At 39.2% G+C, this 26818-nt stretch overlaps 1 protein-coding gene across 2 annotated transcripts; it reads right to left on the bottom strand.

Moving 5' to 3' along the window:
* Positions 1–12315: 12315 nt before the first annotated feature.
* LOC131415185 (serpin B11-like) lies at positions 12316–25171 on the bottom strand. 2 transcript variants are annotated; one of them, XM_058556605.1, is made up of 7 exons: positions 25004–25171; positions 23865–23924; positions 22560–22688; positions 19911–20028; positions 15964–16106; positions 15124–15279; positions 12316–12720 (listed from the first exon to the last, which is right to left on the bottom strand). In XM_058556605.1, the coding sequence occupies exons 1-7, from the start codon at positions 25169–25171 to the stop codon at positions 12316–12318; spliced, it is 1179 nt and encodes a 392-aa protein (XP_058412588.1). The 2 variants fall into 2 exon arrangements, with proteins under 2 accessions (XP_058412588.1, XP_058412589.1); XM_058556606.1 differs by lacking the exons at positions 15964–16106; positions 19911–20028.
* Positions 25172–26818: the final 1647 nt, after the last annotated feature.

Below are 26818 nucleotides of genomic sequence, written 5' to 3'. Positions count from 1 at the left end.
CTTCCTCACAAAAAAAAAAAAAAGAAAAAGAAGGTCACTAGTCCTTTATAGAAGCAACACCTCTTAGATCCTCCCACCACACACACCCATGATACAGGAAAAGTCAGACTTGTTGCCAAGGCTAGACTTAGGAAATAATGAAACATGCACACCGTCTCCTCATCTCCCTCCTTCAAATGCCCAGGGCACCCCAAATCTCCCTTCTGTTCTGACCCCTTCACTGCTAACAAAAGATGTTCTTACCACAAAAGCATATTTGTCATTATTTCCTAATCTGAACAAGTTTATCTTCATTACTTTTCCGGAGAAACTTGTATGTGGTTGTCCCTCTCATTTTGGAGGAAAGAATTTGTCCCTGCTTAAAGGATTTCAACATCAGAAGTCGGCAGAAGTTTTTGAAGATATGGCTTACAATGTTCTAATGTGTTGACTAGTAAAACAATTTTAAATCTGTGAGAAAAGATGAGATTTGAAAACACAAATTTAATTCTCACTCTTTCATCCCACCCCCAATATAATTTTAATAAAAATGACATAAAATTTTTAATGAAAAAAACTACATCAGTGATGAAAGGAAGAGAGTCATGTATGTATCAGAAACTTCAAGGAAAGATAGAATTCACTTACAAATCACCATCACAAGGAGCAGTGACCTTGAGGGAGTAGGTGATGGAGACCCCACACTCCCCTCCTGGACATGAAAATGAGGATAGAAGTGGAGGGAAGATGAGGAAGCAGCAAGACCATCCAAGAATGGCTCCATATGGATTCTTTTCTGTTACTGCAGACTGGTGGAACTCAAGGGCAGAGTGACAGTGGAAGCTAGAAATTCAGCCCCTAAAGGGGGATTTCCTGAGATGACAAGACCTGTCTTTACAGTGAGTAGTTGCCTGACAAAAGTGACCTTGAAAACCAGAGGTACTGGAAGTTACACCAAGATATACATCATTAGCAAAGTTTCAGAAGAATGAATTCCCAAGGTGGCATTGTTATAATTTGGTGAATAAAACAGGGCTATTCTAGCCAAAAATGGTTTGGATGCCTGGCCACAGAGGATCCTGCACCTACCTCAAGGCTTTGGAAAACCACCACCACAGGACAAAACCAAAACAAACAGATCCAGAGACGCGACTGCACAGACACGAGCTCTCCTACCAGGCTTGTCCGTGGCTGAACCTCATCTTCTGCCCTGACAGTTGCATTGCTGAGTTATCACATTATAAATATTGATGGCATTTATAAAGGGATCCACAAATCAAAGTATATGCAAGACCTCCTCACAGCAGATTGAAGAATATAATAGAGAGAAATGAAGGAATACGTAAACGGCAGGACATATCATGTTTATGGATTGAAAAAACAAATATTGTAAATATGTCAATCCTCCCAAATCTTTTCCATTGATTTTTTTGCTTCTCCAATCAAAATTCACCATTTTTTTATGTATATGTATTTGCAAACTGACAGGCAAATTCTAAAATTTATATAAAAATAAAGGGGACCAAGAAGGTAATCTTGAAGTATAAAAACAAAGTTGGAGCCTTAAATTAGAAGATGCCAAACTATAAAGCTACAGTAATCAAGAGAGTGATATTAGTGCAAGGGTAGACAAACAGACCAATAGAACAGAATAGAGAAGCCAGAAAGAGATCAACCAATTTGATCTTGATTTAAAACGAAGACACCCTTAAGTGGAGGAAGAGGAGGAAGGGAGTCTTCTCAATAAATGGTTCTGGATCAACTGGATATCTATACTTTTTTTAAAAAATAGAGTTTAACCCATACTTTACAGCATTCACAAAAAAAAAAAAAAAATCCAGAGGGATTATAGGTCGTAAGGGAAAACGTTAAACACTAAAACTTCTAGAAGATAACAAAAGAGAATATCTTTGTTAACATGGTTTAGACAAAAATTTCTTGATCACAAAAAGCATTAGCTATAAAGAAAAATATTGATAAATTGACTTCATTAAAATTAAGAACTTCTGGTCATCAAAGAGACAGCTTTAAGAGAGCGAAAAGACAAGCCACGGACTGGTAGAAGATATCTGCAATGAATATTTGTGACAAGGATCTGTTACCCTGAATATATAAAGTAGTTCTACAAATCAGTAATAAAAAGAAAGTCAACCTAATAGAAAAATTTCAAAAAATTTGAACAAGAATTTCACAAAAGAGGAAATCCATATGTCCGAAAGCATGTGAAAAGATTCTTGACATCGTTAGTCACCAGAGAAATGTAAATCAAAACCACAATAAGGTACCACTACTCACCCACTAGAGTGACTGTTGTTAATAAGACTGATAATACCACATATTGCTGAGGATGTGGAACAACTGGAACTCTCATACATTGCTGGTGGAAACATAAATTGGAACTAGAACACTCTTTGGCAGTATCTGCTAAAGCTGATCTTTTTGTGTGTGTGTGTGTGAGGAAGATCAGCCCTGAGCTAACATCCACGCTAATCCTCCTCTTTTTGCTGAGGAAGACCAGCTCTGAGCTAACATCTATCGCCAAACTTCCTCCTTTTATTTTCCCCAAAGCCTCAGTAGATAGCTGTATGTCATATTTGCACATCCTTCTAGTTGCTGTATGTGGGACGCGGCCTCAGCATGGCTGGAGAAGCGGTGCGTCAGTGAGCGCCCGGGATCCAAATTGGGCCGCCAGTAGCGGAGTGCGCGCACTTAACCGCTAAGCCACAGGGCCGGCCTGTGCTAAAGCTGATCTTAAGTCTATACTTAGGCATTTCAGTCCCGCCTACATACTCAGCAGAAATGTGTGCATATGTGTATCAAATTAGCCACATATTCTGCTTCTCTCATGATTTGAGTCCTGCATATTTGGTGCCAAATTTGGGGGATTCAAAGAGCCTAGTTTCTTTCAAATTTAAATAGTTGTTAGCAAAAGCTAGACTTTCAAGGCTACTGTCACCACTGTGAGTCTAGCAAATCCACTGAGAACCTTCAGCAATGTCTTTGTCCCACTTGGGACACTCTTTCCTCATGAAAGCAGGTACACGGAAAGCCTAAACAGTGGATAAGAGGAAGCAAGGGGGAAAGTAACCCTCAAATGTTCTCTCAAAATATCATATGCTGTGTTTAAAATTTAAAAAGTAAACCAACGGAAAATATACAATAATAAGAAATTATTTATAAATCCTGCCACATCCTGTAAATGAATACTGTATTGCTCTTAAGAATGATTTTGTAGAGAATGCTTATTGACACGGAAATATGTCCAAAATATATTAAGCACAAAAATCAAGTTTAACATGGTATATGCAATACGATTCTTTTTAAAATAGAAATTTAAATATATGTGTATATATATATATATAGGAAAATTCTGGAAGAATATTGGCATAATTTTAATAAGGGTTAGAATTAAAGGAAGAATTATTACTGAGTTTTTTTCTTTATGATTATCTATAATTTCTAGTGTTTATACCACTGGGTAAATTTTTGTAAATACAATGTCTCTTTATATTTTCAATGGATTTAAGAGAGCAGATCCTATCCCATTAATTATTATTGACACTTGCTTCCAATATTTTTTTCAGAGGATAGCTTCTCACTTTAGAAATACACAAACCGAGGTCCAGAGAAGTCCGTTTGGGGAATATAATTGCAATTCAGTAAAAAATTTTTATCTGAAACTAGTCAACAGGTAGTAGATGTGCAGTATGTGCGCTCTCCACTTTCTCTGATGTCCATTCCAGTGGAAGAGCTGTGGGTCATGTAAGAATGAAAAATGAGGCCGCAGCACAGCAATTTGGCCATATGGATAATAGAGAGTAATGATAGAGCAGAAACAGTTGCTAAAGTTTGTGAGCAAAAGTTTGAGGAGATACAAGATTTGCATCATCACAAAAAATCTCCTCAAAGGTACTTATTAACTACAAATGGATAAAAAAGTAACTTGACAGGGAGAAACTTAACAATCATCAAATTACCCAAGTGGTCAAGGTAAACGTCACTGACAATAAGACACATCAACATCACGAACACCCTGATGTGGTGCCCTGAGAAGGTCACAACATCATTCTTCTGTTTTTTTCCCAAAATGCATAATCTCACTGCAATTAGAATCCATCAGACAGATCCAAATTAATGGCCATTCTATAAAATAATGAATCAGTAGTCTTCAAAATGTCAAGGCCACAAAACACAAAGAAAGATCAGGGAACTTTTACGACTGGAGGAGACTATGAAGAAATAATAACTAATTGCAATGTGAAACCCTGGGTACGGTCCCAGAACAGAAAGAGGACAAAAGTGGAAAAAATGGGTAACATTCAAATAAGATTTGTAGTTTAGTTAACACGGCTGTATCAAAGTCAATTTTCTATTCTTGATATCTGTACTATGGTTATGTAAGATGTTAACATTATGGGAAATGGAATGAGAGATAGAAGGGAACTCTTTGTACTATGTTTGCAACTTTTCCATAAGACTAAAATTCATTCAAAATAAAAAGAGTCTTAAAAATGAAGTGATTAGAACACGAAAAAAAAGAAAAGAAAAATCTCAAATATTTTCAAGTCCTCGCTGTAGGCCAGACAGTGCTCTAGATGTAATCATGAATGAGGCAGCCAAATTCCTTGCTGATTTATACTCCTTTTGCAGATACTGTATACATTGAACACATAAAGAGGAAAAGTGGAGCTATTAAATACAAACTGAAAGAAATTTAATGAGTAGAAATTTAATAAATATTTATAATGCCTGATTGAAATAGCCAATAAACTATTTTACCAGTAGGATTCAAGATGAGATTTACAAATTACCATACATCTACCACACCCTTGACTCCCTTCTGGGACCAAGTCTGCTCTCTACTGATGGGAAGGGGAACTGCAGCAATACATCTGCAGACCAAATTAGCATCAGCTCAAAAAGTTTAGGGGTTATAGGATTTTAAAAGGATCTATGGCAGAAGCAGAGTTAGAACCCAGGTCTCTAAATTGCCAATCTAATCCCTCCTCCAACTTTCACAAATGTACCAAGTAGCGCTATAGCAATAGTGCAGAGGACAGAACATGGATTCTGAAGCCAAGCTACTTGGGCTCAAATCTTGCCTCTACAAGCACCATTGTGACCTTAGGCAAATGCAGGGGAGGATGAAATTTTTGTCTACCCTTCTAGGTTCTTCTGGCTGGTCTAAGAATTAAATTGACAGGAGACAAATAAACAGGAGAAAATCAAACAAAGTTTCATAACATGTATACATGGGAGAGACCCAGGAAAACTGAGTAACTCACCAAAACGGCTGAAGCCATCACCTTAAATACCATCTTCAGCTAAAGACAAAAGAAGATGACGGGGTAGTGGTTTGGAACTTCAGAGGAGAGGAAGGCAATTCACATGGAAATAGAAAAGCAAAAACAAATGTTTGCCATGCCATGCAGAGACAATGGGAGATGGAGAGGCCTCTGATCTCTAGCCCATATTCTTTGTAGATATCTCTTATGATAGCTCTGTTCCTGTTACATATCACTTATCTAAATTCTTTTAAAGCAGTTAAGAGGGAGGTAACAAGAAAAACTTCCTAAGTCTTCTGTCTCTCAAAAATAATCAGCCTAAAGTCATCTTCATGTTAAAGAGGTACAGATGGGGTGGCAAATTTTGTTCCCCTTCTAAGTTACCAACATTCTCTAAGTCTCAGTCTAAATGATTGATTAACCTGACATCACATAGAGTTGTGTGAATCAAATTGATAAAAAAATACTTAAAATGGTGCCTGGCATGTAGTAATACCTCAAGAAATGTTAGCTCTCGTTGCTGTCATTGTCATCCTGGTCTCCCATAAACACAGATTGTGTTTTACATGTATCTCGTGATGTTGTCTCACCCACTAGGAGGAGCCCAAGACACACTGATTGACAAAGATGTAACTTTAGTGAAAACCTAAATAAAATTAAGCTGAATAATTGGCAAAACTGTTTACATTATTAACATTATGAAGCTTTTTCTTCGAGATGCCGGAAGACTCTTGACCATCCCTAACGATTTTGCTTGATTTGAACGGTGTCTTAACAAACCAGCAACCAGTAAACAGCTCCGCTCCATGTTATCCACACCTTGTGCTCAGGCTGGAATCCCCCTTCCACTTGTGAGCATCATTGCAATAGGTCAGCTGACTTCAGGGGCCACCGACTCTCCTACACTGTAGCTCAGATGTTCTGGGGAGCCCAGCTCAACACAAGGTTTATCTTAAACCATCTGTTACATCTGGGAGTATACAGGCTCTTTCATCTCCTTTATCAGAAGAAATGGTGTATGTAGAAATAAAATGTTTTTCCACACTGCAGCCTGGGGCCACCCTGATTTAATTTTAGAACAATCCTATTAAAATTGTCAGCTGAGCTCTGCCATGGGCCATGTTCATTGCATTAGCTCCCATCCAGCATCTCTCATTCAGACCAATGCTCTTCATTTTCCAGCTCTAGAACATAGTAGGCACTCAAAACATCACAGTATTTAAGGAATGAATTCTTTCATTCATTCAACTGAGATTTATTGAACATCTATTATGCTGCAGCCATTGTTGGTGCTGGGACAACAAAAAAGACTGAAAAAAAAAATCTGCCCTCATGAAGCTTACATGGGAAGAGATTGTCAATAAACAAGATAAATAAACAAAATACATAATGAGAGTCATAAATGCTAATAATAAAAGTAAAATAGGGAAGAGAGATTGCAAGTGTGTATTGAGGTTGTGATTTAGGTAGAAGCTTGGGGGCCGGCATCTGTAAATGAAAATTAGGAGTGTGGCTGGAGTCCTGGATGGTCATACAGAAATTCAGGTGGTTTGGGTACGTATGAAGAAGTGGTGAGGGAGCCCACTGGAGCCTATTTGCATGAGGAGCCAAGGAGCATCATGGAAAGAATTCATGCTCAGGGGAAGAGTCAGAGTGTCCATGACCCAAGGACAGTGACTCAGGCTTGGAGACAAAGAGCATTTGTTCAAGCAGCTGATCTGTGTGCTCAAGTCACACTACTCCCCATACTTGAGCATGAGTCCCAGAGAGAAAAGCTTCGCAGGACAGTTCAACCAGCCTCTGAACCATCCCTGAACAAGACTGGGAGACCAACGATGGGATGGGATACAGCTAACAGGTGGCAAGAGTTTTTACCTTCTGGTTTCCACTGTGAGCACTGAAATGCCTCCCCACAACAAATCCTTGAGCTCTTTGGATTTCTGCTCCAAGAACTCAGGGATACTTGACCCAATACAGTTCTGGATGCACCAACAGAGGGTGGCACTTTCATGGACCTGTTGGCGAAGTCACAGGCTTAACCACTACTCTGTGACACCAGGTGACACACTCAGCCAACCACAAGGAGGGGAAGAGTGAGGAATCCCAGAGAGGATTTGGGGGAACTAAGGAAGTGAGGAGTGGGATTCTGAAGGATCCACAATAACCTGTGAGATCAAATGCAGAAAGAGACTATTAGTTTCAGGTAGTCTGGGAGACACAGTCTATGTAAGATCATACAAAGATTTAATTAACAAAAGCAGTATTTAAAAAAAAATAAATCTACAGATTGCATCTAGAACCTGGAAATCCTGCCAAATCCCAGGCTGGTAAATGTCAGCCAACAACCTTACTACCTCTTAACAAAGGATCTTTTCAACATTGATGATCAAAGATGCTTGGGGACCAGACTGGGGAATTTGGGGCATAGACACCTCAGAGCTGTTATGGGTGACTCTGACTCACATCCACATTGCTGGACAATTCCATCACCCAAGCAAGCATCCTAATGGTGCCTTTCACCATCACACCCAAATTGTCAGAGCTACTATCTATATATAACGAAAATAAACCGTAAACAGCCATTCTCTCCCCACATATAAATTGTTCTAGTCTTGCCGCAGTGATTATTGACATGGAAAATGCTCCTTCATGATTTATTTTCTATAGCTTATAATGCATCTTTCCCATCATAAAGATGGCCATTTGGAAGCCCAAGTGATCTTTCTAGAATGCAAACCAGATCAAGTCACTTTCCTCAGAAGAGAGCCTTCACTCCCCAAAATGGCTTGCAGGGTTCACCGCTAAGAGGACCCCACCCGTCACTCCATCCTCATCGCTTGTCCTTGCCCATAACAGTGTTCTCACAGCACCCATCACCCAATTGTCATGACTATTCTAAAGTCTGTCTTCTCTGCTAAAATACAAATAAGCTTATGAAGACAAGGCCTGAGGCTCTTTGTTATTCACTACATGTATCTATGGCTTAACATGGTGCATGGAGCTTGGTAGGTGCTCAAGAAATATTTCTGGAAGAAATGAACCAGGTATCAATGAATAATGAAATGACAAGAATCTTTTAAAGTCATGGCAGCAAATCTGTTGTTGGCTCGAGGTATATGTGCCTTTTTGGGTCTAGTTGAGGCTGAGCTGGGCACTACATTGAGCTCTGCTGTCTCTATTGAAACAAAGAAGAAACAAGTGCCCCCAGTGGAAAGAGATAAAAGAAGAAGCTTTCCCCAAAATGGTCCCAGAGGAAGAAGATGGATGGCACTCTCAGGAAGGGAGTCAAAGGGATATGGAGACATGAGAGCAAAGACTGGGGGCTGGTAGAATATCACGGAGAACTGGGGCCTCCTACCAGCAGCCTTTTTCTGCTGCCTTTGGTAACTAATGGCCAATAGATAGGATGACCTCAGACCACAGCATAATATCCAGTAGTATTAAGGTAGGGAAACCACATAACATATCATCCAAACCAGGACACTGTTGAGAGTGAAATGGGAAGCTATTGCTTATTACTTGAGGACAATTGCAGTAAGCCAGACTGAGCCAATCATACCAGGATTATAGTTACCCCATTAGTCCAGAGTCTTCAAGGGGCAGCATGTGTAGGAAGGAGCTCAAATCCTCAAATGCAGGGGTTTTTTTTGGGGGGGAGGGGTGATTTTCTCCCAAGAGTTGTTTTCATTAAGACTTCATTTCTGCCATTCCATTCTGCTCCTGCAAATTTCTGAGAAAAAAAATGACAGATCCAGAATAAGTAAAGGAAAAAAGCTAGACTTATTGGTAAGTACACAAACAAGTCTTTCACCGTACCACTGACCAAATGGTGATTTTTTTTTTCACTTTGTCTTATAAATTTGCTATAATTTAACATGGAGGAGCCACCCCGAAAAGAGAGACTCTATAAAAGTTGACCTTCTATGCCCCGTTGATGCACTGTGAGTGAGAATCTGGTTTGATGCTATTTACTGCACAAGGGCGAGCGCCAGGCTTCCCTGTCTGTTAAGGCGTGGATGTGAATGCTATTAGGAAAGCAGCAATTTTGTCTGAGTCACTGTGACATCATAAGTACCAAACACAGATCTGGAGGCTCAGTGTTCTCGCAATAAGAAGGGAAAAAAGGACCATTGATAAACTCAGAAGAACTTCTAAGTACAAGAAGAAATGAAAACAAGATACTATCAGAGAACATCTGAGAAAAGAGTAGAGATTTTTTTTGTTTTTTGAAGTCCAGGTAAAGGAGATCTTCTTCTCTACTTTCTCCCCTACTTCCTTTTTTAAAAAATGAATCGTTAAGTTTTTTGGAGCCGTTTTAGGTCTACAGAAAAATTGTGCAGAGTACAGATTTCCCATGTATATCCCTCACTCCCTCAATTTCCCCTATTATTAATATCTGGCTGTAGTGTGATACACATGTTACAATTTATGAGTTAATATTATAATTATTTATTTAATTAGTAATTAAATACATACTTATTAACTAATTTCCACAGTTTATGTTCCATAGTTCCATAGTTCAGGGTTCACATTGTATGTTGCACACCCTATGGGTTTGGACAAATGTATAATGACATGTATCCTCCATAACAGTATCATACAGAATAGTTTCACAGCTCTAGGTGATGGACACTTAGGTTGTTTCAAAATAGTTTTAGCTACTGTGAATAACGCTGCAATGAACATGGGGATGTAGATACCTCTTTGAGATACTTATTTCATTTCCTTTACATATGTACTCAGAAGTAGATTGCTGGATCATACGGTAGTTCTATTTTTAATTTTTTGAGGAACCTCTGTACTGTTGTCCATAGTGACTAAACCAATTTACATGGATAGTGCACAAGGGTTTCCTTTTCTTCACATCCTCACCAACACTTGTTATCTCTTTTCTTTTTGATAACGCCGTCCTAACAGGTGTGAGGTGATATGGTGGCTTTGATTTGCATTTCCCTGATGATTAGTGATGTTGAGCACCGTTTTATGCACCTGTTGGTCAGTTGTGTGTCTTCTTTGGAGAATTGTCTAGCCAGGTCCTTCGACCAATTTTTTTACTGAGATATAATTGACATATAACATTAGCTCTTTGAAAGAGTGAAAATAGCTGTGTTCTCCCCACCCCAGTACTTGGTGCCCTAAAAGCTCCTGCCTCCACCGTACAAAGAGCCTCAGGAGCAAGGCTCCAGCTCCCCCCCAACCTCCGCGCTCAGTGGCTGCTTTAGTCAGGGTCTCTCCAAGTCCTGTATCATTGCACTGGTGCTTTTGAAGACCCCCCCTATGAGAATTCTTCTCAGCTTTGACCCTAAATGATAACTGTCAGCTCAGTTCCCAGCCATTCAAGGGGACTTTGGGGTTCTGGAACAGCAGCTTGTGACTGGGCACTCACACTGAGTCTCTTTAACGGATGGAGGCCAAGCTAAGTGCGTGCCATGCAGCTCTGCCATGGTCACGCCCAGGGTACCCGGTCTCTGCGATGCCTCTGAGCTCCCGCACAGCACATGCCAGGTGCCATGTAGAAGGACCCAGCATTCACCGGACGGGCTTCATTTGTCGTTTCTTCAGGATGTTTAAAGTGAAAAGCACATGTCAGGAAACAATTCTCATTTTTTCTACACCCATCATAGTTGCTTCACGTCTTTCTGTCGTGCCACAATAAACCCACTCTGCCTGCGGACTCTTAGAGCATCTTGTGAAGTGGGCCAAGGTGGCTTGTTGGCTTTCTGTCAGGTGACAAATGGGCTTGGTAAAGGATCATTAGGAGGGCATTGCAGCAAGACAGCCATTCCAGTGCCACCAGGTAATTTTATGTGTTATTTTAAGGAGATATTCTTAGGTTTTACACTTTGCTGAAATTGTTGCTTGCTTGCTACTGTATAATATCTTTACTATTAAAGAGTAAAGTAAGACCCATCCTTCAGTGCCCCAATGGGAAAGGAAAAGCTGTCATCAGCTGCCACCACTATCAATGACAAAAGAGGGTGGCCCATCCTCTCAGGAGGGAAGCAATGTCTGGACTGCATCTTCTAAGATGGGGTTAGGGAAGGAGAATTGAGGGGCTCCTCTGCTCTGTTCAGACCTCTGAGAGAGTTCAGGAAGAAAGCATTCACCAAGAGGGCACTAAGAAGGCAGCAAATGCATTATGGCCGCTACTATCTGATTATTACTTCATGCTATCCTGAGTAGGAAATATGGAGGCTTTTTTAAAATTAAAAAAAAAATTAAATAAAAATCTTCTGATTGATTTCTCTCTTTTGCTATTTTGAACTTTTACTCACTACATTATTGGTAAGAAGGAAAGAAAAAAAGAAAGCAAGCAGTGAGGGAGGGAGGAAGGAAGAGAAGGAGGAGGGAAGGAAGGAAGGAAGGAAGGAAGGAGGAGGAAAGGAGGGAAGAAAGGGAGGAAGGAAGAAAGGGAGGAAAGAACGAAAGATTCTTTTTACAATTTAGGGCCTGACAAAAATTTGGCCAAAAATTCCACTAAAATGTTCACTGGATTAGACTTGTCCTTATTCAAAATCTCCTTTCACAAGTCATTTAATCAGTGCAGAGTATTAAAAGTCTTCAAAGAACTTAAGGCATTTCGTGTATTTATTATAGTCGATACAGAATTTTAAACTAAGATTCATGATTTTATATTTACACATGCAAGGAAAATTATAATATTTAAAAATCCAACCAAAGTTGAATCCCTTAAATTGGTTTTCTGAAGGTAGAGCAGTCACTTATTCAAGAGCTCACTGATATATACAAGTCAAGAAAATCTAATCTTTCAAAATTTTTCTCATTGACTTGATCATGTCACCCAGACAGCACTCAAATGAGGCCCCAAAGATAAGAAAGCCAGAAAAGCTTATTTGTAAGTATAACTTCCACCATGATTACCATAATCTCAGGGTTCGCCAATTCATAGAATAAGTTTGGAGAGGTCCTAGACCCATTTTGCAGACAAGCAAACTGAGGTACAGAGGTGTGTGAAGAATGAACTGCTTTTAGTCACAGGGTTATCCCTGCACTTCCTCTGTGACTTTGAGCCTTGATCAAGCCCATTTGTTTAGGGAGAGGCGAGCTTGCCACAGAAGAGAATCATGTTGGTTGGAATGTGCCTTATGAAGAACAGGAAGGGGTGGTTCGCCATGAACTGCGCTCGGATGGGGAGTCTTTTTACGACGAAGCTGTCCCCAGTGGCTGCTGCTGCCTCGGTGCCCTCTTCGTTGACATCCACATACGACTTATGGATGACTTTTGATAAATACAGGCCCTTGTCTGGTGATATTCCAGAAAGATCAGCTTTGATCTGGTTGAAGATATCTGTCATCCCAAGGGATTTTAACAGGGAATTTAGCTCATACTTGATTTCCAGCTTGAATCGGGGGATATGGACTTCAACTTCCCTTTCCATCATGTGAGAAGAGCTGGTCCACTCATGAAATGTCTTCACATTCAGCTGCTTTTCTATCTAAGAGACAAAACAGATGAGCCCACATGAGCCAAACATACGTGCTCTGCATTAAATGCTGTTTGATTTATAATCTTCAGTGTGAATGATGCAATATCATCGCTTTCTTTTCTATCTCTAAAATGTGCTGAAGTCCTATATGAGAAAAAAAAAGAATCTTGACTTCAGCAACATCTTCCCTTTTCTATTTTCTACTTCTCATTTCATAATTAAACTTCTCGAATGTATATCCTACAGTCTTTTGCCTAAATTTCCTCAGTATGCATGCTTCACCAAATCTCTCTCTTGCCTCTGAAGTCACCGTGTTCCCCTTTCCTGGATGAAATTGATCATTTCTTCTTGGTTCTCACAGCTGAAGCATTTCATCACTCCTTCCTTTATGAACTTGTGTCTCATTTGGCTTCTCTGATGCTGGAATGCCCTGGTTCTACTCTGCTTTAATCCCTTCACGTCCTTCTCTCTCATTGCCTCTGTTGGCTTCTCCTGAAGCTGAACTCTGGATGCCCTTTACGCTTCTGCCTAGCAATTCAACTCCCGCATCTGCGCTCAGATCTCCCAGAGCCGCCTCACAACTCTGACTTCTCATTCTCCATCCGGTTTCAAAAGTTTTTGTAAACCCTTCAAACTTCTCCCCTTGGGCATTTGGAGCCCTCTCCACAGCTCCAAACCAGAATGTCAAACCCCATCATTCTTCTAACTAGAAGGGTTGAAAACTTTTTTGTCACCTTCTTCCCATCCTGACAATATAAAATCAGACATAAAGTAAAGGTGGTTTTTCTTCCTAAACATCTTTTCCTTTTGTCCTTTCGCACCCTAATCCAAGTTACCATGACGTCATCACACAAACCCATCTCATGCCTCATACTTCCAAGGCATTTGCACTTGCTCTTTGCTCTGGTTAGAACAGGCTACCCTTGTTCTGCCTAGTCATCTTCTACTCATCCAGTGAGGCTTGCATCAACTACTCTGCTAGGAAATCTTCCTGATCCCCTCAAGCTAATTTAGACCCCCTCGGCTTCCGTAGGACTTTTGGCAGTCTATCATGGCACTTGTTACATGACATTTATAATTCTATGTTGGAACCACATATTTGTCTGTTTCCAGGACCCAGCAGAGTTCTCAGCACACAGCAGACACTCAATATTTGGTATATGAATGAATAAATGAACAAATAAATGAAGGAATGACAAGTTCATAAAGACCACTTCTACACTGCTTCCAGAATGCTCTGCCTCCAAATGTCTTCCTCGGCAGCCCAACACAGTTCCCTGGAGGCTGAGCCCCTCTGGATGGACCACACCTCTGCCACACCTGTTCTCATGGCCAGAGCTGTGCTGCTCTTCCTAAAGGTCTGAATGCATACTTCCCAGCCCAACTCTTTCAAGAAGCGTTCCTGACCCCGACCCACCTGTGCCACGTTGTTATCACCCCGAGCAGACACCCTCTGACCGTGGCCATCCTTCCGTGTGTGTATATCAGCTTCTGCAAAATCCCAGAAGCTCAGCTAGGCTCCTGAGAAACTGTCTGTCATTCTAGCAGAGCATTTGGAGGTCCCAGCAAGGCTGGGCAGGGGGAGTGGTCACTCCACATCAGTGGCTTGCCTGCTCTCTGCTAGGCAGCTTTGGGGAGAAGGGGTTAGACCCAAACTCTTGCCACCACCATGACCTCTTCTCAGTGGCTGTGGCACTCATTTCCCCACAAAACCTGGACACTAAAAATGGTGGGCAACCGACGAAAGTGTGTTACATTTGGATCAGAAACACCAGTCCTGGGAGGAAGATGGCTTTATCAGATTTCTGTGGACTGGGAGCCCAACCAGCATCATAATTTAATTACTATAGAAAGCTGTTTCTCAAGTGTCAAATGACGAATAAGTGTGCATATTTGTACAACGTGGCACTTTCGCCTCCATATGCCTTTTTTATGTAAGAATAGACTGTTCTCCCTAAACATATTATATTATATTATATTAATATATTATCCCGAAGGCAGCCTCTCACAGCTTCTGGGACAATACCGCTAAAACTAGAATGTGATTAAATTAGTGATTAGCAGATATTTGGTCCTTTCCAAAACATCCATGAGCATATTTAGTCCACGCCAAATGATTCTGAACAGGACCAAATATCAAGGACATTTTGACGTGGATGCAATGTCTTCATGGACGCTTTGGACAGGACCAAATATGACCAGATATCAAGGAACTTTTGGCAGGGCCAAATGTCTTATGGATGTTTCAGACAGGACCAAATGCTCTGCAAGGGAATTAGTGACTGACTGCACTAACATCATGGGATGCATATAGCGCGATGGGGGGAGAGTGTGTGTGTGTGTGTGTGTGTGTGTGTGCGCGCGCGCACGCGCACATGCTTTCGCTGCATGTTAGCATTCTTGTAACTTTACCTGTTCTAGATTAGCCGTGCCTACTGGAAGCAGAATAATCATGCTTAGTTTGTTGTTCACATACGGCAGCTCAAGGACTTGCATCTGCGGCTCCTTTATGAAGGCCAATTTAAATGTTCCAGTTTGATACATCATTTCCACAATTACGCTTTTACTCTATTTTCAAACAAAAGGTTAGATGGTACAGTTACATATGTGCATGCACATGTATGTATACGGATTTTCTTGCATAACATGAATATCTGCATTAACACTCTAAAGGCAAGGGTAAAATATAAACTACAAAATACACCCTTTATTACTTTCCTTTGCAAAGGTTATGAATTCTTTTCTAAATAAGTCCTTGTTAGAGCCTGAATAGCTTGAATAACATACATAGTAAATAAAAAAATAATATGTATGTTTCCCAAAAACTAAGCCAGGGTTTCCAGCTAAAATGACTTATGTGGAAAAATGATACCAGAAGATCATTTCGTTTTTTAACCCAATTAGAGACTCTCTGGAGAAAAACAATACAGACAGTTTTGTTGTGCTGCTAGAGAAAATACCCACAGCATACATGGAAAGGATGCACAGATAGGAGAACAGTAAGAAAAGAACAGGTTTTCTTCTCTGCCAGAGCATCCTGGTGTCCGAAGACTCCAGATAGGTGTCCTGTGAGAAACGTTACTGTCACTTCATAAGGAAAAATAAAAATAAAATTCATAGAAAATACAATTAAAGGAACCAATGGAAACCTAGACCAGTATTTTAACTAAAACTTTCTAAATTGTCTTTTATTATGCAAACGATTATTGCATTCTACAAAATTTATCATCAATCTGAAAATGAAATACATACCTCACTTAGCTGAAAAGGGGTTTTAACCGTTCCTCTTTCCTGAAATTTATTTTGCCATTGTCCTTTGAAATATATGGCATTCACCAGGACCATCACACAAGAAGGGTCAATTGTGCCCTTTCCAAAGAGGTTTGTGATTTTTCCTTGTAATAAAGAAAAAGAATAGATAGTGTACTTGAATTTGAACTTATTGATAATAGAGAGTTAAATAGTCACAAGAAATTTGGAGCCATTTCTTTTTTAAGGCTGATTATAAATTTGAGATACCAGAAGAACTCCTTCATCTCATGGCTGTAAAGCCTGTCCTTGTCAAATGAAATTTATTTCAAAGAATACGCTTCGTTATTTCTAATCTCAAGATGGCATCTAGGGAGTAGCTAGTATATTAGCTATGGATCAACTTGTCTTATCCTAGTTATATTCCACGCTTTCTTATACATTATTGCTTATTTAGAAAATTCTTTAATAATTTCTTATGGCTTACCTTTAACATTTATCAGGCTTTATACTTACCAGCACCTCACCACATGCAAATATGTTACATATTCAAGAGATTTACTCATTCTTTCAAAGTACTAACATTAATGTATCACAAACACATACCAACACTTGAAGTAAACATGTATCTGAAAATCAGGATTTATAAAAATATACCAGGAGTTGCTTACTTTGTAAATATACTGATGAAAATTGAACACCAAGCCCTCTTGGTGCATATTGGTGCACTACCATTTATAAAGCCTTTTTGGAATATAATCTGTCATACAGTATGAAACATAGGGATATCTGGAACATCAGACTCTAAGCTTGATGAGAGTTTTAATTTTCATTGAAATTCTGGGCCTACCACAATCCCTAGCATGCGATAACAATATCTAACGCTAAGTGCTCAATATGGATACTTTGAATGAATGGATAAATACGTAAATGAATGATGAAATAATAGTAATATTCTAAATAAATTCACAGCATGTGGGTCCCTAATGCACACCCATGGCAGACAACACTAATCAATCTGTTCATTTATACTAAAAATTTTTGGAGACTTCCATGTGCCAGGCACTATTCTAGGCACTAGAGCACTAAACTGAGGCTAGAACACTAAACAGACAAAAATCCCAACCATCATGGAGTAAACATTCTAGTGACTCAATTGTGGGCTCTGTCAGGTAACCTTAGTTTCAGCCTCAGACTCTTTCTCAACACAGAGTTCCCAGGCAGCCACTAGCAGTGGATCAGAGTTGGCATGTGAGATAAAACACACTTTTCCTCTACTCTTCTAAGTAAATTAACAGATCTGAAAAATTTATGGACCTTTCCAAGCATTTTCTAACTTAATACAAAGAATTCAATAGATACATATTTTAACGTGGTCACCTATTACTAAACTTGAACAATATCCATCAGTCCATCCATCAAGAAGATACTTTGAGGTCTCATCACTAAGTGATATAATGAGATACAAATATTTTAGAAAACATGGTTTTTATGCTCAGAGAAGTATTTATTTATTTTAATTACTGACATGCTATTCATAAATGCAATTAGCTCTAATTTAATAATTTGATGTTATTTCATCCTAATTTTAATTTGTTATTTAATAAACTTAACTCTCTCTCCTATCAGGGAATCTGATTGTCTACATTCCAAGACTTTGGAAACTAATGGTACTAATGGTTGGTGGCATAACCACACAGAGAGAGACTATTTCAACATGGTAATTTGACTGTACATCTCTAGTGGGATATACCCTAAGGACAAAAAGAACTGCAAAAAAATGTCTTTTTCAGCTACTATTGTTGATTGTTTTATTAGTATTGTTATTTTTAGATTAATGGGTATTGATGAGGTCATTATGCGATAATATTGGCGACATGGAAACTGGGATTTTTGACATGAGATAAAAGAGAAATAGATGTGAAAAAGAGGGGTTTTAGGTAAAAATCTTGTGAATATGAATTTGAATTGGTAACATCAGTAAGAAATTAAAATGTCTAAACATATTTCTTCTAAATATATGTATTTCCTAGTCATGTCCATTAAGAAGGCCTAGAAACAATGATCAAACCAGTAGCATAGAACACTCTTCCACCCACATTATGGTCTCTAAGTATCATTTCTCATTAAAAGATCCAGGGTGACTTGGAGAAAGAGATAAGTCTAGGCCAGGGACATGAAATGAACAAGATGAGCCTGGAACATCTGGTCAAATCAGAAAGCAAGGAAGCTATCAATCCTACAAGGATTGTCAAAAGAACTCAGGAGCCAATATGAAGATGTGTCCCTTGAGCAAAAGGGAACGATTTGAACTTCAACAGATTAAAACATCTCAAAAGTGTTTCCATGTATGAATTCATAATGATAATTAAAAAAAAAAATGATTGACTACTTTGGAGGATGCTGGGGAAAAACACATTATTTTGAAAACTGGTATTGAAGAGAAAGAATCCAGCATCCTTTTTTAGTTTTGTTTTTCTTACATGAACTGCACTTAGGGTAACCAAATACTTGATGAGGAGAAGTTTCCTGTATAGAAATATTTCAGCTTATAAATAAAGAAGGAATGTAGGAATTAGAATACTGCAACTTTATGGTGAGTGAAATAATGGACCTAAGCAATGATCATCAATTTCAATTACAGGAAATTTAAAAATAGACAGAACTAACATGTAGCAATAGAAGTCAGAGAAATCTCAATGCCTGGGAATGGGGTGGGTTAGCTTCTGGGAGGAGACATAAGGGCGGCCTCGGAGTGCCCTTCCCAGTAACTGGGAATTTTATTTTCCTGACCTGAGTGGTGGTACATAAGGGTATTCATCTTTGTGATAATTCCTACTTTGTGGTAATTCATTGAACAGCAAACATAATGCATGAGCTTTTCTATAAGTATGTATATTTCAATTAAAAAAGTTCATTTTAAAAATCAATATTTAAGGGACTTAGCAATCAATTGCAATGTACAAATGTTATTTGGGTCTTGATTCAAACAAAAAAAGTGGCAACTGAGGAAATACAAAAAATCGCCAAATATTTGTTATATTAAATGATTATTTTACGTTTTCTAGATGTAATACTAGTGTAGTGGTCATATTAAAAAACATAGCCTAGGGGCCGCCCATGGCGTAGCGGTTAATTGCATGAGCTCCACTGCTGGCGGCCCGGGTTGGGATCCCAGGCACACATCAATGCACGGCTTGTCAGGCCATGCTGTGGCAGCGTCCCATATAAAGCGGAGGAAGATGGGCAGAGATGTTAGCCCAGGACCAGTCTTCCTCAGTAAAAAGAGGAGGATTGGCATGGTTCTTAGCTCAGGGCTGATCTTCCTCACAAAAAAAAAACAGAAAAACATAGCCTATATTTTTGAGAGAAACAAATTGAAACATATACAGCAAAAAATATGTGATATCTGGAATTAACTCCAAAATAATTGGGAAGAGGTGGTGGGAAAAGGGGTAGGGTATAAATAAATAAGATTGGCCTTAAGTAATAAATATTGCATCCGAGTGATGGGTAAATAGGGATTCATTATATTATTCTCTTTACATTTTTATTTAAATTTTTCCTTAACTAGATTTTTTTAAAAAAGAAATGAACATATCTTTCGTATCAAATATTTAATGCGCCATTTTAAAAAAGAAATATATAACAATATAGAGAGTTTATTTTAAAATTGTGAAAGATAGATTTACATTTAATTAAATTTAATTGCAGAATGTACAACACTTCTATAAAGTAGAAATGGTATTCTCATTCTCAGAGTTACTTGACATAGATCATTTAAGACAAACGATTGTAAGGGATACTGTACAATATTCCCCTATTTCCTCCATTGTTGATCTGCATATGTCGGGTTCTGGACCTCACCCAGCGTCCTGATGAGCACTGACTCAGGGTTTGTCAACACAGCACGAATAAAGTTTGCAGACATCTGTGTGACTTATCCTTACCATTAGTTTTACTTTCCACCCAAGCATTAATAGTCTTCCTCGTTTCCTCCGTAGACTGTTCAAAATCAACAGTTTGCAGCCTGGTTTGATACAATTTTTCAGAACAGCTTAAATATTGCTGTAAAAGAAAGGACATTGTATAACAACAACAAAATAATGTAAGGAAAACAAAAACCTATAGCTTGATGTCTTCTAAAATCATGATCACGCAGACAAAAGCAGCTCATGTCTGAGAGGAAGCAGAATTCATACATACTGATTCTTAAAACACAGAAATTTAAAAAGATCAAAAAGCTTTCCTAAAGGAATGTTCAGAAATGTTTGGTTATTACTTCTATCATATCATTAGCATTCTTAGTTTCAAAATGTTCAAAGCAAAATGATAAATTGCAGTACAGTGCACACCTTGTCACTCTGTCTCTACTCTTTCTCCTTCAATGCAATAAAAAAGGAGTTATTGCCCTAATGTTCTAGATAGGAAAACGAGGTCCAGAGTGATTAAGTGACTTGTTTGAGTATATTTCAACTTGGTATATTTCGACTTCCCCACAAGCCACCATAAATAAAATTAATAACAATACTCTCTAATGTAGGCAGTGGACATTTTTTCAACTTTATGTAAAAAGTGAACAAAAATATCCTAAGGAATTTGCTATTTTATTCACCTATAATATAGTATCCAAGTAAAAATGGTGTACAAATTCAGTATAAAGAACCTAGCCCTCTCTTTTAACCAAATTCCCACTCCCAAAGTGGCCTCCATGTAGCATTCTGGAGGGACCACTGATTACCACCCATGGTCCTTGATTCCTAGAAGTGGGAACTTTCCAGTGCCTTACTGCCAAGGCAGCAGCCAAATCTAAATGGACCCAAATGAAATTGCCTGACTTTCCATTCTTCAGACCTTGGGGACACACCTCCATAGTCCAGCAGGACCCAGTGCCCCACCATGAACTGAGCAGGATGATACGAGACTTAGAAATACGGCAGATATGAAAGTGGCCGCCTGGGATTTGGCTTGCTGTTTGCTTAACTGGGTTCTTTTGTGCCTAAACCCAGTGTAGAACAAAAGGAAAGCTTAACTAAGAGGAAAATCTGGGCCTCAGCATGATTCTTGTCCTGAGCTGGGTCCAATTGTGGCTGGAACATTTGTAAGTGACTGCCCATAGCCCATGAGATGGGAGTTTTTCACACAGAATCCTGGGATAATATCTTATGATAACAGATCATGACAATCTTCATGACACTAACAAGGAGCTTCTTGCTTCCAGAACAGGTGCAATTGTCATTATCCCAAATCAACATTTATCCACTATTATGTCCAAATCACTGTTTGGGGAGACAAAGAGATGAGAGAGAGCGTTCCCACTCCAAGGACCATGATTGTTAATCCTGACCACTTCAGGCACTCACCACAAAACATTCTCTATATGCTTCTAGGGCAGTAGAAGGAAATATGTCTGAAGTATCTATAGTACTAGGGTGGGCTACCCAAGTTGCAAAAATTCTGACAACCGAAAACTTGTCACATGTAAGACACAGCCTGTGCCACTGGGCTAGGGAAGAACATTAGAAATTCAGGGCTGCATCCTGCTTTACCCAGCTGGCACTTAAATAACATTGGTCAAGCAAAAGCTCTGTCACTGAAGCCAGCATTTCACCCCAACCACAGCAGGATGATGTAACAATCAAGACCAGGAAGATGGGGGGCCTGCCCAGTGGTGTAGGAGTTAAGTTCATGGGCTGTGCTTCCAGGCCCCAGGGTTCGCCAGTTCGGATCCTGGGCACAGACCTACGCACTGCTCATCAAGCTATGCTGAGGTGGCATCCCACATAGAGTAACTAGAAGGATGCACAACCATGACATACAACTATCTACTGGGGCTTTGGGGAGAAAAAAGGAAGAAGATTGGCAAGAGATGTTAGCTCAGGGCCAATCTTCCTCAAAAAAAAAAAAAGTGATACTAATATAAAAATAAACAACAACAAAAAATAGGAAGATGGATTTGAATAGGGCTCAAGACCAACCTTTGCTGCTTAATTATCTTTGTGACATTTGCCAACTTGACTTTTCAGAATCTGCTTCACAATTGTAGAATTAATGGCAATTTTGTACCTGTATCTTAGGACTATGGAAAGATTATATGAGATAATACTCATGATATAGTAAGTAGAGTGACTGACACATAGTAAACACTCGATAAAACTCTCATTTTTAAGATAGAAGTGACTTGCCCAAAGTCATATGTCTAAAGGGGAACAGAACTCAGATCTCTTGGCCCTCAGTCCAGTGTACTTTCCGACTCTAGATACTCTGCTATTAAGGACCTTTGAAGAACAGATGAAAAATGTATTTTGTTTTTTTTCTGATACATAAGGGATAACTCTTACCTACGTTGTTTTGTGCTTCATCCCCAACCTTGGTTCTTGGACAACTTTGGTGATTTTGAGGAAGTAAAGTTTTTACGTGATATTTCACAACTTTAAATGGGAGTTTGGTAAAACCATTTCACTGAAACTCTAATTCAGCTCAAACTTAATCTCCTAAAGATGAATGCCATGTGACTCTTCTCAGTCTTGATTTATTTTATAGTGTGAAAATCAGAGGATGCCAAGAAAGCTGTTGACCGCCATTCCAGGTGGACTTACCTGATGGAATGCCATCGCCTTTGTCCCGTAGAGTCTGTTGGCAATGCTGAGGGTGTAGGTGGAGTCTGGCTGGTTGATTTGAGAGAATAGGACTCTAAGCTCTGAATGAATCTTTCCAGTTTGGCTGCACTGAAGCCCCAGTAAACAAACAATGGAGTATTAAATTGCTTGATTTCTTACTCTTGGAGAATTATAAGTAATATGAAAACAATAACTAGACTACAAGGTCTCTGAATAAAAGGGCAGTGAATACTAACAAACAAGTAATTGAAGAGTTTAAAGCATTTTCCTTCTCTAGACTTCCTCTAGCAATAATCTCAGCACTCTGTGACTTTGGTTACAGATTGTGTGTGGAATTGTGAGCCATTGAAAAACACGCATGCACTTGGCCCCAATGGTTTAATTCAAAAACAGAAGTTTTCATTAATAAAGAGATCTTAGTGGAGTATTCGGGACGATGATCCAAGTTTTGTTGCTGCCTTTGTACCTACAGAATCCTGTCTGTTCTCTATCAGGCTCCTATCAATGTCTGCATTTTCTGTGTGACCATTTAATCAAACACTCCAGCCCTTCACTGAACTGCCCTCACACCCGCATCTGTCCCTCATAGGAACAATTCAGTTAAGCATGCAGCTTTGATGCATCTGAATTCATGGACATTATAGGGGTTATGTCTATATTCCATAAAGCAAGTTGCCCAAACTAAGTGCTTTAATCTCCTAAAAATAAATTGGATTCTGTGAAGCAAGTATTCTGTGAATCTATATGCATTTATATATTTTCTTAACCAATCACAATCAAACATGTAGCTATTTTCATGTGGGAGTTCTATATAATTTTGATGTCAAAAGGAATCCTCTTACTAGAAAGAACCAGGGACCAGAACCCCAGAGCATGTGAGTTGGGCAACAGGCCCTGTTTTCCTGGTACATAATTATAAGGTGAAGCATCAGGGTCCTTTCTCAATCCCCTCACTGGACCGCAAAAACCTAACACTGCACAGATGAGGCTGGCAGACTCAACATGGGGCATAGTCCATTAAAGAACAGAAAAGTTTGAGTAAGGATGACAAGAAATCATATGATAAATCTGAGAGACATTATTCTAGTTGTTTTTATCATTATTATCATTATGTTTAACTCTATAGGTCACAATGATTATTAGGAAAATAAAAGGAGTGGACCTAGGGAGATATCACAGCTCTTATGGGCCCAACGGGGCTCTACCACTCAACCCCTGGACTCTTATTTCTTGGTGCTCTTATGTTAAAGAGCATTTGACAGCTCAGCAGTGATATTATCATACCTTAGATGAGCCCTTAAACTTTGGTTTTAATGATTCTGCAGTATGATTAAAGTGAAGCACCTACAACAAGAAAGAGGGATTGATTGACATATCAAAGCAAAGTACAGTCCATAAAGATTAACAGTTACAAGTATCTGATTTTCCATTTCAGATAAAGACCAATGGTAATAACTAACATCTAATGAAGTTATATTCCAAGTCCTGAACTAATCCTTTACATACCTTACTTAACCCTCCCAACAACTTGATGAATAGATACTATTACCCCCATTTCCTGTTAGGGAAATTGAGCTCAGGAAAGAGTAAGCAACTTGCCCCAGACCATTATCTGTAGGCCGCAGGGACTGGGCTCTTATGCACTAGGCTCTCCTGCCCCTCTCCTACTGTTCTCTGGCCATTCACCATGACAGTGCCCATCCAGGGCCATGTAAAGCATTACATGGTTTCCCTTCACAATACTCATCTTAAGCGCAAGAAAATCATGCAAGTCCATCAAAATATGGAATAAAGAAATAAAGGACAACCAATAATATGTGCAAGTATCCTCGGAGTTGTTAAGTGACATTCTTCTAGACTTTCCACAGCAATAAAACATATTATATATAATGGAAAGGTCACTGCAGATTAGCCTATGTAACCTGAAAAGTCACTCTTTCTCTCTTAGTTTCAGTTTCCCCACCTGTAAAATGAAGATAAAAATTCCTGCCTGCTACACGAGGTTGTTATGAAGTCCAAAGGTACTAATGAATGTTTTAAAAAACTTGATAACTTTTAAAGTGGCATTAAGTTTTATTATAAGTTAAACTTCTAGAAGGCAAAAATAATACCATACATGCATTCTCTATCATGTTTAAATCATTAAAAGGAGGAACTCTAAAAGGAAATTGAGAGATTTATCTGTGCTAACACTGATAGTAAAGAAGAAACTATGTATTACGTGTTTTGTGTTATTTGCATTATAATGTATTGCATTATTTAAGCCATTATCCATTTTTAAGAAATATCACTTGCCCAAATGTGATTTTTCTTTCACAAGATGGCGGAGTTTTCTTGGTACAAAGATGTATGTAATTCAGCTGACCCAGAAGGGGCGCTTGTAAGACTCCAGGCCATAGGGTTATCTTTGCAGCGTTCCATACCTTTTCTATCTGCTCTGCACTGTTTCCTCTGGCGCCAAGGAGGATCATACTTAGAGCATAAAGCAGACTCAGTGGGGAAAAGAAGATGTTATCTCCTGCGTTGTTACTGTTCAGCTCTTTGAACATATCAAGGCAAAATTCAACATCTGCTGTGCTGAGGGAATCCATTTTATGCCAAGAACTATCTGTGAGCAGAAAGAAAAAAACTCAGAATATCACTTGGAGGTACAGATAATATCTAGAGTTCAGTTATTACATTTCATGAATTTAAGAATCTGAGCACACCACTTAATGAAAAATTACATACTCATCACAACTTCCAAGAAATTAGTAAATGCTAAAGGGGGAATTCAAAGTAGTTTTAGATTCTAATGAATAGAAGATCTACTATTCTTTTCAACTAATATTTCAAAGCTGTCTCACCATCATTTGTGTACATTTAAAACTGAGATGTAAGTATTCTGGAGCAAAAGAGCAGAAGGAATTGAAAGTTTGTGGTGTTAATTTCAATGCCTTAAGACACTCCTCATCCTGGAATTTGCATAGAAAAATTCTGGAGTTACACAAGCTCAGCCAAATGAGACACTTTCCCACTAGACTACTCACCTTCACAGCCTCACAAGAGAACACTTCCATCCTGGTCATTTGTGCACAAACAAGATGATAATCAATAAAGCAAACTTGGGCAACATTCTACTCATTTCCTATACCCTCCACGAAAGTGAGGCAATACCAGCAAATAGGTCATGCCATAAGAAGGTGGCCAAAGCCCTCAGCCCAGGGCCACATCATGATGTCAGTGGTGGAAAATGGAGGGCAGGAGGAAGAAAATCTGAGAGAAAAAAAGGTGATGCTGCAATGTGTGTTATCTAAGGACAATGGTGTGTCGGCAAGGAAGAGTTTATTTTATTCAGTCTCACAGACACTTATTGAACACCGCTAACTGCAGGGGGCTGTAGATATAAAAATGATCGAGCGTAGCTCTTGCTCTCAGGGAGGTTTCATTCTTTAGGAGCCTCCATTGCCATCAAGCACTTTCTTCTTTTAACTTCCAGGTCATCATTCTCTCTTGGTTCACCACCTACTTCATTGGGCCACTCCTTGTCAGTCTTGCTTGTAGGATCTTTCTCACATTCTCAACCTCTATACATCAGAACACACCAGGGTTCAAATCTTGGGCCTCTTCTCCATTTACCCTCATACAGGTGATCTCATCCAACCTCAAGCTTTGTCACTGATGTTCTATTAGCACCCTAATTTATATTGCCCCTGAATTCCACATTCTACATCCAACTGCCAGCTCAACATTTCCATTTAAGTGTCTAACATGTATCTCAAACTTAACATGTCCAAAACAGACTTTTGTCTTCCTAACCCTCTCTCCAGCCTGCTCCCCAGTAGCCATCTTCATCTCCAGAAATGGCAGTTCCATCCCTCTATTTGCTCAGGCCAAAACCTTGGGATAATCCTTAAACACTTTTTTCATTCAGATCACATTCAATCTATCAAAAAATCCTGTTTTCTCTATCTTCAAAATTATTCACCGTCTGCCCATTTCTCTCCCTCTCCAACGACCACCCTGGTCAAAGCTATCATCATCCCTCTCCTGGGTTATTGAAATAGTCTTCTGACTACATTTTCCTACTTCAGTCCTTACTTTCCTCTGTTAGAGTTTCTGGAGAAGATACAGTGATATTTTAAAAATATTAGTTATGTACTAACTGCATAAGAACCGCTTACGGTCTCTGCTCAAAAACTCCAGTGGCTTCGCTGTCTCTCAGAGCAGAAGCCAAACTCCTTTCCATGACCAACAAG

This window comes from Diceros bicornis, chromosome 16 (genome assembly GCF_020826845.1).
Source record: "Diceros bicornis minor isolate mBicDic1 chromosome 16, mDicBic1.mat.cur, whole genome shotgun sequence".
NCBI lineage: Eukaryota > Metazoa > Chordata > Mammalia > Perissodactyla > Rhinocerotidae > Diceros > Diceros bicornis.
This window is presented reverse-complemented; position numbering and strand designations above follow the sequence as displayed.